General features: G+C 35.9%; 1 protein-coding gene across 1 annotated transcript in view; it reads right to left on the bottom strand.

Moving 5' to 3' along the window:
* The window catches only part of LOC127835651 (myosin-VIIa-like), a 32,563-nt gene extending 23,077 nt beyond the window's left edge, over positions 1–9,486 (bottom strand). Inside the window, exons 1-3 of the mRNA XM_052362089.1 lie at positions 9,482–9,486; positions 8,810–8,933; positions 3,140–3,209 (exon numbers count right to left, since the gene is read on the bottom strand). Of these exons, the coding sequence (XP_052218049.1) occupies positions 3,140–3,209; positions 8,810–8,933; positions 9,482–9,486 (199 nt within the window). The remainder of the gene's footprint in view (positions 1–3,139; positions 3,210–8,809; positions 8,934–9,481) is intronic.
* Between the last annotated feature and the right edge of the window lie 4,882 nt (positions 9,487–14,368).

Below are 14,368 nucleotides of genomic sequence, written 5' to 3'. Positions count from 1 at the left end.
ACAAAGTGTTTTTTATTATTGATTATTATTATTGTTACTATACTTATATTATCATTTATTATCATTATTATTATCTTAGTATTACTATTATATTATTATTGCCAATTTTTATTACTGTTATTATTATCATCATTACTATCATTATAGTCAAAGTAGTAGTTACATCTATCTATTTAAGAAGTTTCGTAAAATTTCCAAAACGACGCCAATATTGACATCTTAAACAGTCACCTTTATCTATGTAACTTTATACTCAAGGGAAAGACCCCCGATAATGTTGTAAAACTTAAGGTCCAACCCTTTTTTTCATATATATTGTGTGAATTGTAATTCATTTGTAATTGTCAATTTGGAAATAAAATATGTTTAAACGAATTTAAATTAAACTGTACAGGAAATAAATAACACATTTTTGTACCAAAAGCACGATCACATAGTGATTTGTCTGGTGATCTTCTGTAGACCAATGGGTCACACAATAATAAAGACTATTTTAGAAAGTAACTTGCATATTGCTATTACAATGATACTTGTTTAAAAACCAAGGAAGTTAAAATGCGATGAATAGTTAAAACATGTGTTGAAAACACATCAGAAGTAGTGCTGGTGCTGGGGCAGGGCAAGGGTTTATACATTTAGTTAAATGCACCGAAATTCTTGACTATTTAGATTGAATAAAGCACACAAAACTAACGTCCAAGAAAATAACAATCGGCTTTGAAATCCATATTGATGTTAATGTTGTCTTAAACATACAACATTATTGATTTAATTTAAATATATTTATATTAGCTCGATTGTAGGAAAAGACTCAGGCTTATAGAAACGCTATCGAGTCCGTTTCCTGTGCATAGAACCAGTACTTGGTGTCTTAATGGGTGATCTAAAGAACGCTCCTACAGAGGGGATCAAACCCGTGACCACCCGGTCGCTAGGCGGACAACTTTTCCATTACAGATGGCGACCTAATAAATGGTTTGGTTTGATTGGATGTTTTGAGTTCTTATGATCGGATCCCATGAGCGCTCTTAATGAAAGCCAACTTCACTTAAGACATTTGGGCACAAGACTTGTTTGTGATATCATGACACATACTAATCTCTATTTCACAGTATTTTTTATTGACGGTTTATTTAATAAAGCTATCCTGCATGGCACTCATATTTTCAGCAGTTAAAATTATCTATAATAACCTAAACATAATGAATCGCTGAATTTTAACGCAAGTTGAATAATTGTATTTATGATTACTCAAATAACAACTAAAAGGTTTCCGCCGAAGCGATGTTCATGAGATTATCGGAGTCTCACGCACCATGTACCTCGATCTCAGCCAATCAGAAATTAGGATCCTATTCGGAACGCTTTTGGCGTTTGCGTAGCAGCTTGGCGAAAAGACAGGAAACACGACAAGATTGTGGTGATGAACGGGTATAGGGAACCACCAGGGAGTATGCGAGCTGAACATTGCCGGTTCCGGTACGGGAATGAAAAGTGGTTGTTTATCCGATTTCTTCGAATCTTTGCCTGTGTCCGGTGTAGAATTTGTATCTGAAACATGACGCGTGAATTATGTAATAAAGTTGGTCATATATTTAATAAATCGCTAATAATAGGAAACGTGTTGTGGGGATGCGTACATGGCAATAAAATCGTGCACAAATGTGTCGTACAACATATGTTGCTAAAACCGTGCCGACATGTTCCGTACAACGGATGAAACTGAAACCGTGAACTAATGTTTCGTACAAGGAATGATTCTGAAACCGTGCACATATGTTAACGGCTGGTCAGGTAGTAATTGTGAAAAAAATATAATGAATTTTTCGAATCAACTTGGTATTGAATATTCTTATCTCAAATCATGTGTTATAAAAATTTAAAAGGCCAGTTGTTGTTACCTTAAACATCTGGGGAAATGTGGTTATGTTCCATAGAGACAAGAGTAAGAAACGATTGGTTATTCATTACACTGTGGTTACATTTGCACTATACTTTAATTTAAGCAAAACATAACATAACAGAATAAAAAATACTTTAGTTTTCCCAAGTTACACCATGTGGAACATATACTATACATGTTATAAAATACATTTCATGCTTGAGCATGTGATATTGTTCCTTAGGAAATGTGTCAGGGCAACAGCGACATGGACTAACGTTTTTGGAATAACGCCGTTGCTGAAACAACTTGAACTATTTGATTTGCATAAACGTGATTTTTCTGCATTGAAAACCATTTGCAATACAAATGTACAACCATTCACCTCCTCTTTCAAACCCTTACATATCTTAAACCTGCCTTTCTATGACTTCTTTAGCTTAAACGGTTCCATGTGTTATGACGTCAAAATTACATCATATTCGAGTAGGGATTCATCTATTAACGATAATAAAGGAAAATTCTCGATAAAGACGCAACAAGAGAAAACGTGAGAATGGCGTCTCAAGTTATTCACGTTCGATAAATAAGTTGTATTATATGTCACCATTTAATAAGACCAGTTTTCCGACACCCACACGAGGGCGTTGTTTTCGGTTTAGCTCTATTAGTCAACGGAGAGTGAAGCGTATTTTTTTAAATAAGTCCAGTTTATACAGTGTCTAAAATTACTATAGTTAAAAAACCATAAGTCCAAGAATGTGAATGCAATTGTTAAATCAAACGTGTTCTTTTCTAGTCAAATGTTTTTTGTATAACACGTCACAAGGAAACGGAAATCTACTCTGTATGTTTAAAATGAAATGTTTCGTGAATGTGTTAGATATTGTTAAATAAAAATTGCTATACCTATTGGACATAACCTATTGGAAAAAAGTACACAGAAGACACGATACATATCAAAATAAACATAGTTAGAAGCCTATTAAAGCGTTTCAGGCAAGTGATGTCATGATGGAGTTACCGGGAGTCCCAAATGCCAATCGCTACTGAAATCTCTTTATCGCTACTACACAATTCTCAAATCGACTACTTATATTCAAGTAACTTATTTAAAAATTAAGCAGGTTTTCGCATTGTCAAAGCTATTTTTAGAAATAACTCGCATATTGGTTACTAATTAAGATTTCCTAACGCAAAGCTACATAATTGCAAGTTCTCCGAATATACATTTTCTCAAGAAGAAAAATCACCAACCATCTAGTGAAATCTCCTGTTTGACGGTTGCCCCTTTCCCGCCACTTTGCCCGTCGGTTTGGAACCAAATCTGAAACATCCCTACATAAATCCTTGTTATAATTATCAGTCATATATGTGTCGTCTGATTAAAATCGGATTACAATGTACGAAATGTATGAATGGTCTATGTTGTATAAATAAGCATCGCGACACAGACATCGACCCCAATTAAATCAAAACATTTAAATGAAGGATTGATATGGATCAGAATAAGCTGCTGCCAAGTTTTTTAAGCACATTTGTATTTTTATTTGGTAATTGACACATAATTTATAACAAAGGAAACAACCGTCGCCGGGTACACAGAATCTTCTACTCAGAATAGCCTCCCTTTCTTAACATAAAATACATATAACGCGCAACCTTGTTATAGTAATGTTTTGAAAGTTGTGTGCCGTTATTATGTTCGACCACTTCATTTTCCGCAGAATTGCACCATCCAGTACGCCGGCTAATGTGCACGTGTTTCGTCATATTTAAAAACAATCGTACCGGTGTATAGTGGGTCGCAATATTTCGCGCAATCTTTGATCACCCTATATCATATTTGTCTTTTTCAGACGACTGTCATATATTTTCGCGAGTCCGGAGAAATTGCCTCCCTTTGATTTTCTGACTGATAGTGATAGTGATACTTTATAACAGTGTATTATTAGTGACTATAATATTGATTATAAAAGCAGGTGCATCTTCTTCTGTTGACATTCTGCACAGGTACTATACTATTATAGACACCATTATTATACTCTTGTATACGTGAGAACTTGTCAGACTAGATTACGTGTTGACAATGGGAGGCAGCACAATGTAAAAGACTATGTTGACAATATTATGTCTGCCTAACAGCCAATTCCTAAACATTCTGATTGTTCAGTGTCAACTTCGACCTCACGGAAAAGACATTCTTCAGATACACCTCTTGACACAGTTTTCAGCAAGAAAGTAAAGAAACCCAAGATGAGACTGATAGCGTTATGGCATCCGCCAGACGCACTTTGTATGGGCAGACACCTAGCAAACCATGTGTTGAGGGCCAAGTAATAGGCAACAGTGGTATAGCTGTAATTTTGCAGAAACTAGATAGGTTGTCGGAAGAAGTTAAAGAAGTGAACAGATCCCTGACTGACCGTATTGACACTCTTGAGAATGAATTAGAGAGAAAACTTACAGAAAAACTACTGGATAAGATGGCACAAAGTATAGACAGACGTGTGAACAACGAGATGAATAAAATTCATAAAAGTCTTGATGAAAGAATCGACACTTTGCGTGCTGATATCACTAATGAACTTGATACATGTCAAGCCGAGTGAATTCAATGACGGATGTTCTTCAGACTGACCAGATTTGTGATAGATCATTAAGCTTGGTTTTCCGTAAAGTGCCAGAAACTGTTAATGAAAACATTGTTGATAAAATTAACACTATCATAAAGGACCACATGCACGTCATGATGTCAAAGCTTCATCTGCCAAAAAGACTACCTGTTCGTGGAAATGACCCAATGATCCCAGGCATTGTAGTTGCTACCTTCACAGACAAGGAGCAGCGGTCAAAAGATTCTAAAGGCTAAGAAACAATTGAATAACTCCATTTTTAAACAAGTTTTCGTGCACGAAGATCAGTCAAAAGAGGAGCGACTTGCTGCTGGGAATCTGCGAGCTATGGTGAATGCTGTAAAATAGAGGCCAACATCTTTCCATACGAGGAAACCGTGTCTACACAAACCAAGTGAATCGTGGTAACCCATAATAATGGTACAAACAGTTGCAAACAGTGGCGCCCACAATGGGTTTTAAATATAGTGTTAACTATGGTGCCCATAATAATGGCACAAATACTCAACCCAGCCCTAGTGGTCCAAGACAGACAGATCAACGAGGTGGAGCACAGAGTCAGCGTGGATTCAGACCATAGAGGACCAAGAGGCGGCTACAGAAGAAGTTAGGTCACCTGCGGGTTCTGGAACATTAATGGCTTTAGTGCAGGACCTCAATAGTGATAACTATATTATACGCCAATCATGTATTGATAAATTAGACATTGACATTATAGGCATCAGGAAACTAAACTTACAGGACAGAATGTTATAAACTTACCAGGTTATTTATGGTTTGGTAATAATAGAAAACTACGCATGTCAATGCTAGGACAGGGTCTGGGGGTGTTGGATTTCTTGTTAAAACAACATATTGCTAATTATTTTTCTATTAAGATCGTAAATGACAGTTATGATGGTATTTTATGGTTAGAATTTTCTGATAAGTGTACTAATTATACTTTCTATGCTTGTGTTTGTTTACTTGCCACCAAATAACTCCTCAGACAGGTTGATGTTTGTGATTTTTATGACACTTTGCTTACTAATGTATATGAATATCAAAACTCTGGCACTGTTTGCATATGTGGTGACTTCAACAGTAGAATTGGGGAGAATGAGGATTATATTGTTGGGTTGATGAGATTGCTGTGAGAGATGTTGTGGATTTTACAACAAATTCCTATGGTGATAAACTTATCGATTTCTAATTGACAGTAACATGTGTGTTCTTAATGGACCGCAATCTTTGTTAACAATGATTTTTTACCTCGGTGTCTCATAAAAGGCTGTGCAGTGGTGATTATTGCATTATTCACCATGATAATCTTTATCTGTTTCAAGAGTTCAAAGTCACACGAAGCACGGAAATTTTAAATGAGCTACATGCTCAATTGGTATTTTACCTCATCTGTTCCTGATCATTCTATTTTGTCATGGACGTATATTTTAAAAGGCCAGGGATCAAATTTTATGCACATAATTGACTGCAACTGATGACCATCAATCAGGTCGTAATGCTCTCATAGGATAGATTTAATGTAGATATATTATAATGAATTTCTTACGGCAGACAGTGTGATCAAGTCATTTCATGATACTGTTTTTAAATTAGAACAGAGTATCAGATTGCAAACAGATGTCGATTCAGCCTATATTGATATATGCACTGTTATTAGAAAAGAAATGTATAGCAAACTAGAATATAAAAAAGTTAATATACTTTTTAGTAAAGATAACAAGAAAAGAAGAATAGGCAAACCGTGGTGGAATGAACAACTGTCTAACTTATGGAATTCCCAATGTAAGGCAGAAAAGTATTGGTTAAATTGTAAAGAGGCCAATGCCAAAAATCATCTCAAATACTTATTTGTAACGGCAAGACGTGCTTTTGACCGTGAAGTTCAGAAAAGTAAACGGGCATACTGGGTCTCATTTCAAACTAATCTCGCCTCTCAATGTGAAGAGAATCAGGTAGAGTTTTGGAAATCCATTGGAAAAATTGCTGTTGCTCCAATCCAAAAATAAAGCTATCCCTTTAGAAGTGGTCTGTGATGATGGCTCTATTTCAGATAATATTGACACAGTTTTGTCAAAATGGAAGAATGATTTTAGCAGTCTGTTTTGCAACAGAAACAATTCTTTTCAATATCAAACATGGTTAGGAAATAGCAATGTTGGGAACAATCTAAATTGTGAAAGTTTAAATGAAAATATTACTCTATCTGAAGTATGGAAGGCCATTACTAAAGCAGAAGTGTGGCAAAGCATGTGGTAATGACTCAATACCTGTAGATGTGTTAAAAAATGATGTCTGTGTTTCTTTTCTACATATTCTTTTTAATGTTTGTTTTAACTCTCGCATAGTACCATCTGAGTGGGGTAAAATAATTATAAGTCCCATTCCTAAATCAAGTACAACTGATTTACGAGACCCCCTGTCCTACAGAGGCATTGCATTATCCTGTTCCATGTATAAATTATATAGCTCCATTCTAAATGACAGAATATCACAATGGTCTGAGGATAAATGATGTCATTGTTGATGAGCAAAATGCTTTCGAAAAAATAGAAGTACAAATGATCATTTGTCCGTCTCTAACTATATTATTGAAACAAGAAAGCGTTTAAGGCAGTCTACTTTCTGTGGCCTTTATTAATTTTAAAAAGGCGTATGATTTCGTAGAAAGAGGCATTTTTGTGGAATAAGTTGACTTCAGTGATAGGTGTTAATGGAAAAATTGTCATAGCTATCAAATCGTTATATAATATGTAACATCATGTGTACGAATTAATGGCCTTTATACCGAAGAGTTTGAGGTTCAATGTGGCCTTCGACAAAGCTGTGGCCTGTCACCGCTTCTTTTTAATCTGTTTATTAACGATCTAGCTGTTGCAATTAAAGCCCTGGATAAAGGAATATCCATAAGTGGTAATGAAAAACTATGTATATTACTTTATGCAGACGACATTGTTCTTATCTCTGATAATGAGGCAGGATCTACAATCTATGTTAAATGTTTTAAATACATGGTGTTCTTTCAATTGTATGGTTGTGAATCATGATAAAAGTCACATAGTGCATTTGAGACCTAATTGTAGAAATAGAACAACAATCTCATTTACATGTGGTGACTACAATTTGCAAGTTGTGAACAAGTACATGTACCTTGGTATCCTATTGGATGAGCATCTAGATTTTGGTGCCACTGCTAAGTGTGTGGCACAAAGTGCTGGCAGAGCGCTTGGTCTTTTAATTGCTAAATGTAAATCAGCAGGCGGTTTGCCATATAAAGTATTTACCAAATTATATGATACGACTGTAGATAGAGATGCTCCAGGATCATCGTAACAACAGCGTTATTGTTTGTGATATCAATGCAAAAAAATCTAATTTTGTTGAAACTCGTGAAACTAAACTGTTTATGTAAGTTTGCCAATCTCGCTATAATTTACGTTCAGTTGTTTGCCTACATGTTAATATACCTAGCGTTTAGAAAAAATGCTTTGGCAAACAGCGTAGACCCAGCTGAGACGCCGCATGATGCGGCTTCTCATCAGGGTCTAAGATGTTTTCTTCAATGAATTTCTGTAAGAAATATTCTAAATATAGAAATGAATATTCTAGACATCCCTAATTTTCGAAATAAATTGACTTAGAAGGATGGGAGAGTCCACTAGGCATAAATGGGTTAAACATGATAAAGCAATAAAATAGTTTTAAACTAAAATATAGACCGATTGTGTACACTTGTATGCACACAAAAATACGTGAACATATAGCCTATAGGTATTCAAAATATAAATGTATTCTTTTGTATCAGAATAGTATTCTTTCGAATTGCATTTCATGTTGAATCGTATCAACACGCCTGGAAACCATAGCAACGATAAAATCGCGCGGGATTCACCAATCGTCACTTTCGCAAAAGTCATTAACAATATATAAATAACGTTTGAAAACAACTTAGCGATTAAATTATTTTTCCGCCCTAACGTCGTCGCAAAAATTCGAGCACAGTCCGAATTAAACCCGTGCCGCCCATAAACCCCAAATGTTGATGGCCAAGTGAAATAATATTGTATATATGATTAAAAATCTTTGTTATTCATTTTTATTTTATTTTACATTTTCGACTGTATATCGTGGAAAAAAAAATCATAAATGCATAAAAAAGCACTGATTTGCGTAAATTTGGATAACACTTAAACCTAAAAAAAACTTCCATATTTGTAAGAATTGTTCTTGTCAATTACATGGCTACTGTTAACCCGTATGTGGAGGTAACACTGCGAGTGGCTTTCCGTACCTGCACCCTCGTTTCGTCCAGCATAAGTTGCCGTGCAAGAGCCTCTCTGACAATGATGTCCGGGTAAGGCGCTTGTTGAAATGCGCCTTCAAGCGTCTTCAGTTGGCCCGTGGTGAAAGTGGTTCTGTAAGACGATGAGAAAGAACGATCCATTCAAAAGTCCTCGTGATGAACAAGTGGATTCTGCTGGGAATATATATTCTTCATTTTTTGTCCATTTCATGACCATTTTTCTATGAAAGAAAGACTGATAAAGCAGAGAAACCTTTGGCAATAAAAAATTAAAGTTAACAGAGGTCCGGAGTCAAGTGATAGTATTGTATTGCCTACAAAAAACAAATTATAAACCGATAACGTGAGTAATTCCCTCGAAGTCTCCAGACCTGTGCAAAACACCGCTGGTGTCCCCATACTGTCAAGAAAACAAGGTAAAATGATACCAAAATAAACATAAAATCGTCGAACAAATACAATAGATATGAGCCGTGCTCTGTGAAAACGGGCTTTCATGCATGTGCGTGTGCAGTCCGCACAGTCAGTTACGACACTTTCCGCCTAAACTTGCTTTTTGCTAACAAGAGACTTGCACAGGCATTAACCCCCTTTTCACACAGCGTGGTCCATATAAATTGGAATTGATGTAGAAAATAGACAAATGTCGTACATGCTTACCCCATTTATACCAGAAGGTACGTTTTACTCATATGAATATTAATCACGGTAATTCGATACTATTGGTACCTCTGGCGGATTCTTCTAAGTTTCCGATGTTTTGTTGATACAGCAGATGTCGTTTGTTCATTTGCATTCTGCATATACGCATTCGACGGATGTCCGGCTGCTGCGGCGTCTGGTGCTGACAACGATATAAAAATTAAATAATAATAACAAACATTACAATTAAAAATATTGATTAAATTCATCTAATTATAATAAGTAGTAGAAGTAGTAGTGGTAGTGGTAGTGGTAGTGGTAGTGGTTGCGGTATCGGTAGCAGTAGCAGTAGCATTAGCATTAGCAGTAGTAGTAGCAGAAGCAGTAGCAGTAGCAGAAGCAGTAGCAGCAGAAACAGTAGCAATAGTAGTAGTTAGAGCTGTAACGATTCGGTTTGATGCATCGAAAACCCGGTTCAACGCCGCCGATTCGATTTCGATACCAATACGGCCAATTTCGATTCGATTCACTGCAATCCCGATAGATCCGCATTTTAAACCTTACTTTCCAAATCCGTCGTCTAAACTTTCTTGTCATTTGTAATACGTCTTGTGATTGGTCAATAGCCAATATGGCATTCAATGAATGAATGAATAACTTGCTGAGCATTACATAAGCCGGTAAAATGGCTTATTAAGCCATATGAAAGACACACCGTCAAAATTAAAATCAATATGGGAACATTTCGGGTTTCGCGAAGGTTCTGATGCAAAGTCAACTTACAAAACGTGTTTTGTTGACGTAAGTTGAAATCAGTCAGTTGGTTTGTTTACTAAACTATGTGCATTCTGTTAAGAAGTCAACTGGAAGTAGTTTATATACTTACATGTTTTTTGTGTTGTTTTTTTTCTGTTAAACACATTTGATACATTGTGCCTTTTATGTTATTTATCAATAACTCAAAAGGAAGTTTTGTTCAACAAATTTGTTACTTATACAACAATGTTGCGTTTTTAAATTTTATTTAAAAAATTAAACACTTTAAATGTACAACATACTTCTTTTATACGTTAGTAACGAATACCAAACATATTAATTCATACCCTGGACAAACCTAACATGAACTATTTTGCAAAATAAGCAGCAATAGTTTAATTTGAATCGAATCGAAAATAATCGAATCGGACCATTTGGTATCGAAATCGAATCGAATGATGGCTGAATCGTTACAGCTCTAGTAGTAGTGGTAGTGGGTATCGGTAGTGGCAGTGGTAGTGGTAGTGGAAGTGGTAGCGTAAGCGGTAGCGTAAGCGGTAGCGTATGCGGTAGCGGAAGCGGTAGCGGTAGCAGTAGCAGTTTCAGAAGCAGTAGTAGTAGAAATAGTAGTAGTAGAAGTAGTAGTAGTAGAAGTAGTAGTAGTAGTAGTAAGTAGAAGTAGTAGTAGTAGTAGTAGTAGTAGTAGTAGTAGTAGTAGAAGTAGTAGTAGTAGTAGTAGTAGTAGTAGTAGTAGTAGTAGTAGTAGTATAGAAGTAGTAGAAGTAGTAGTAGCAGTATTAGTAGTAGTAGAAGTAGAAGTAGAGGTAGTAGAAGTAGTAGTAGTAGTAGAAGTAGTAGTAGTAGCAGTAGTAGTAGTAGTAGTAGTAGTAGTAGTAGTAGTAGTAGTAGTAGTAGCAGCAGCAGCAGCAGCAGCAGCAGCAGCAGCAGTAGTAGTAGTAGTAGTAGTAGTAGTAGTAGTAGTAGTAGTAGTAGTAGTAGTAGTAGTAGTAGTAGTAGTAGAAGTAGTAGTAGTAGTAGTAGAAGTAGTAGTAGTAGTAGTAGTAGTAGTAGTAGTAGTAGTAGTAGTAGTAGTATAGTAGTAGTAGTAGTAGTAGTAGTAGTAGTAGTAGTAGTAGTAGTAGTAGTAGTAGTAGTAGTAGTAGTAGCAGCAGCAGCAGCAGCAGTAGCAGCAGTAGTAGAAGAAGTAGTAGTAGTATTGTTATATATTGAGCAGTGAACACCACTTTGTCATTGTGGTTCGTTGTACACTCAACAAACTCGAGGTTAAATCCACATCATTGTTATTTAAGGTTTACCTTTAAATATACTTAATTTATTTCAAAGAAACACATACCACATCGAGAAATAGGTGTTTTATTCCTATACATTACATCCATGATTTTTCTTCATGCAATATTCCCTTCGAATTGATACGACCGCTCATTACACGCATCGCCTTGTTATTCCGCACTTTAAAGGGACTGATAGCGGTCGTGTGAAAATATGTTAGGTCGTAAGTCTTGTATTTACCCCGTGGCGTTGTAGATGTGGTTTCTGCCTAGCGACCTGGAGGTCACGGTTTCGATTCCCACTCTTGGAGCGTTCTTTAGGTCTCCCTGAAGACACAAAGTACTGGTTCTAAGAAGCGACCTCGAGAGCGCTTCAAATAAGCCTAAGGCTTTCTATGCATTTGAGCTAAAGTACACAGGTTTTAAATAAAAGTCCTATCTTTCTACATGAAAGAAATTTTGAAGCCGCGTATATAAAAAAGATTATCAATAAAAAACAACTGATAAAAGGAAAAGGAAGTATTGAATCCGGGGATTTGAACCTATGGCCTTCCGTAAAACCACACAAATCTAACTTCACTGTAAGACGTCTCCGTCAATGTAAATATAACTGAATACCAGAATTATGGATGTATCAATTTATATTTCAACAGCTGATTCTTTATGAACGATGCTTTGTTTTCGTTTTAGGGGTTATGCTTCTTGATGTATGAGCCTGTGAAAACGGGGCATATGCATGTGCGTAGAGTGTCGTCACAAATATGCATATGCAGTCCGACACTTTCCGTCTAAACAGAATTTTTGCTAAGAATAGAATTCGTTCAAACGAAAAAAGAGACAATTGTCGTCCCGGATATCCCTAATTTATCTTAGACGACACTTGACGCATGTGAATGAAGCCCCGTTGTTCCAGATTGAGCCTTATATTTATTTAACCCAATTATAAGAATTCGTTGCAAGTGCTATAGACAAGGCCAATCTGCGTTCATCTTAAGAAGTAGATTTTTTCACCCGGCATGAACTACTTATGTCCGGGATTATTCCATGAGGGGAAAGTGTCCACAAGGGCTTATCAGGGACGACACTTTCCGCTTTCATTAAATTTTTCGCTTCAAGAAAGCCTCTTCTTAATCCCGTCCAGACGGAAAGTGTCGTCCCTCTAAGCTTGTGCGGACTAATATGCTAGACTGGGGCGACATTTTAAGCTCATGCATGAAGCCCGGTTTTCTCAGAGCTCGACTAAAAATATGTCGAAATGTGTACTCACCCCTTTAACATGTTAAAATAAACTGTCAAACTGGCGAGCGAGCGATTAAGTCATAATGTCATTAGCGCGACGACCATTGTCTGCGAGTTGTCAATTATCCGCCGAATGCTGCCCATCTAATGGAAGTCAAATAGGGGAACTCATTAATTATGATTAAACACCAATTTGAGCTAATCACTCAATTAACATTAAGCGCACGACTTTATGATATTTGCAGCTGGTAATTTGAATGTAGTGTGGTCTGCTGGAGAGTGAAATAGTGTATATATACTTCTGGATGACATAATCGCGTAATTGCAACATGAGATTAATTACGTGCCAATATGTTATAATTGTAATAATTATATGTTAATTATAATAAAGCGACGATGATTGGGACAAATTAATCAGTGGATACAATAAGGCCCACATAACTGGTTAATAAAATTGGTCTCAAGGAATCAATTTTAAAATAACAATTTTCTCCTCGAAATGCTACGAAATAAAATGTTTATCATTTATGAACAATATTTCATGCATCCATGAAAGGTATCAACTAAAAGACTGTTGGGGGACTTTTCTATTTAGTCTCGGTTGATGGACTCAAGGTATTTAAAAAGAAAGAAAATCTTTTTTTATCCTGCGAAACTAATTATTGGACGCTGATTAAATATAAATATAAATATACACGGATTGCGTTAATTGTCAATATACTCATTATATTTTCCGTTGCATAAAATATATAATACGTGATATGTAAGTGGAAGCTGTGAAACTACAGATGACATTTGAAGCGTCGAAGCACGAATATGCTAAAACTATGGAGCGGCATGGGAACCTGAAATGTCCACGAAAAATACACGTTTCAAACGCTCAATGTGTTAAATTGTCAACCAGATATACTGTTTCGACTTTTGTTTAAAACTTCGATGACCTTGGTAATAAATTCAACCATACATGTTCGACTAAAATATATAGCATAAACATACAGTTTTATTAGAAAAGCTCAGTGAGTTATCAAATTATTAAGGGATAAAACTACATTTTAACATCTCTAATCTTCACGTTGGCCCTAGATTTTACACATGCGTTTTGAAGAATTGGCTTAATCAGGGTTCATAATAAACAAGGTTTTCGGGGATTTACACACGGGCTGGACAGAATTTAAACACATCGTTAAGAATTTCATTTTTGAAAATATCTCAAGCTATTGAAATACATTTGCAAAAATCTTTCGTACATAAGAGACAGTTTTTCTTGCAGTTTTGTGCCGATATATTAATGTATAAGAATACATCCTTGAATACGTCTGGAATCGGAGACAAATTTTAACGTTGCGTGAAACATAATCGTGCAGTATACATGGAATTTTTTTAACAAGATCGCATGCTTATTAAATAAAGTAAAAAATTCTTATGAATTTTACACGGCCACAAGCAGCATAAAAATCTGTCTGTTATGCACTACTTGAAATTCTTAACAAAAATTGTATCAAAAAGTCACTTCGAAAAAAGCAGCACTTATCAGTGGGTTAACATCCATACCGTTTAATTGAGAACCCAACACAGTCACGTGATCCTGCACCCTGTAAATATAAGGGATGCAGCTTCATTA

The sequence above is a fragment of the Dreissena polymorpha genome, chromosome 6 (genome assembly GCF_020536995.1).
Source record: "Dreissena polymorpha isolate Duluth1 chromosome 6, UMN_Dpol_1.0, whole genome shotgun sequence".
NCBI classification, from domain to species: domain Eukaryota; kingdom Metazoa; phylum Mollusca; class Bivalvia; order Myida; family Dreissenidae; genus Dreissena; species Dreissena polymorpha.
Note: the sequence above shows the minus strand (reverse complement) of the source record. Positions and strands in the feature narration are given on the sequence as shown.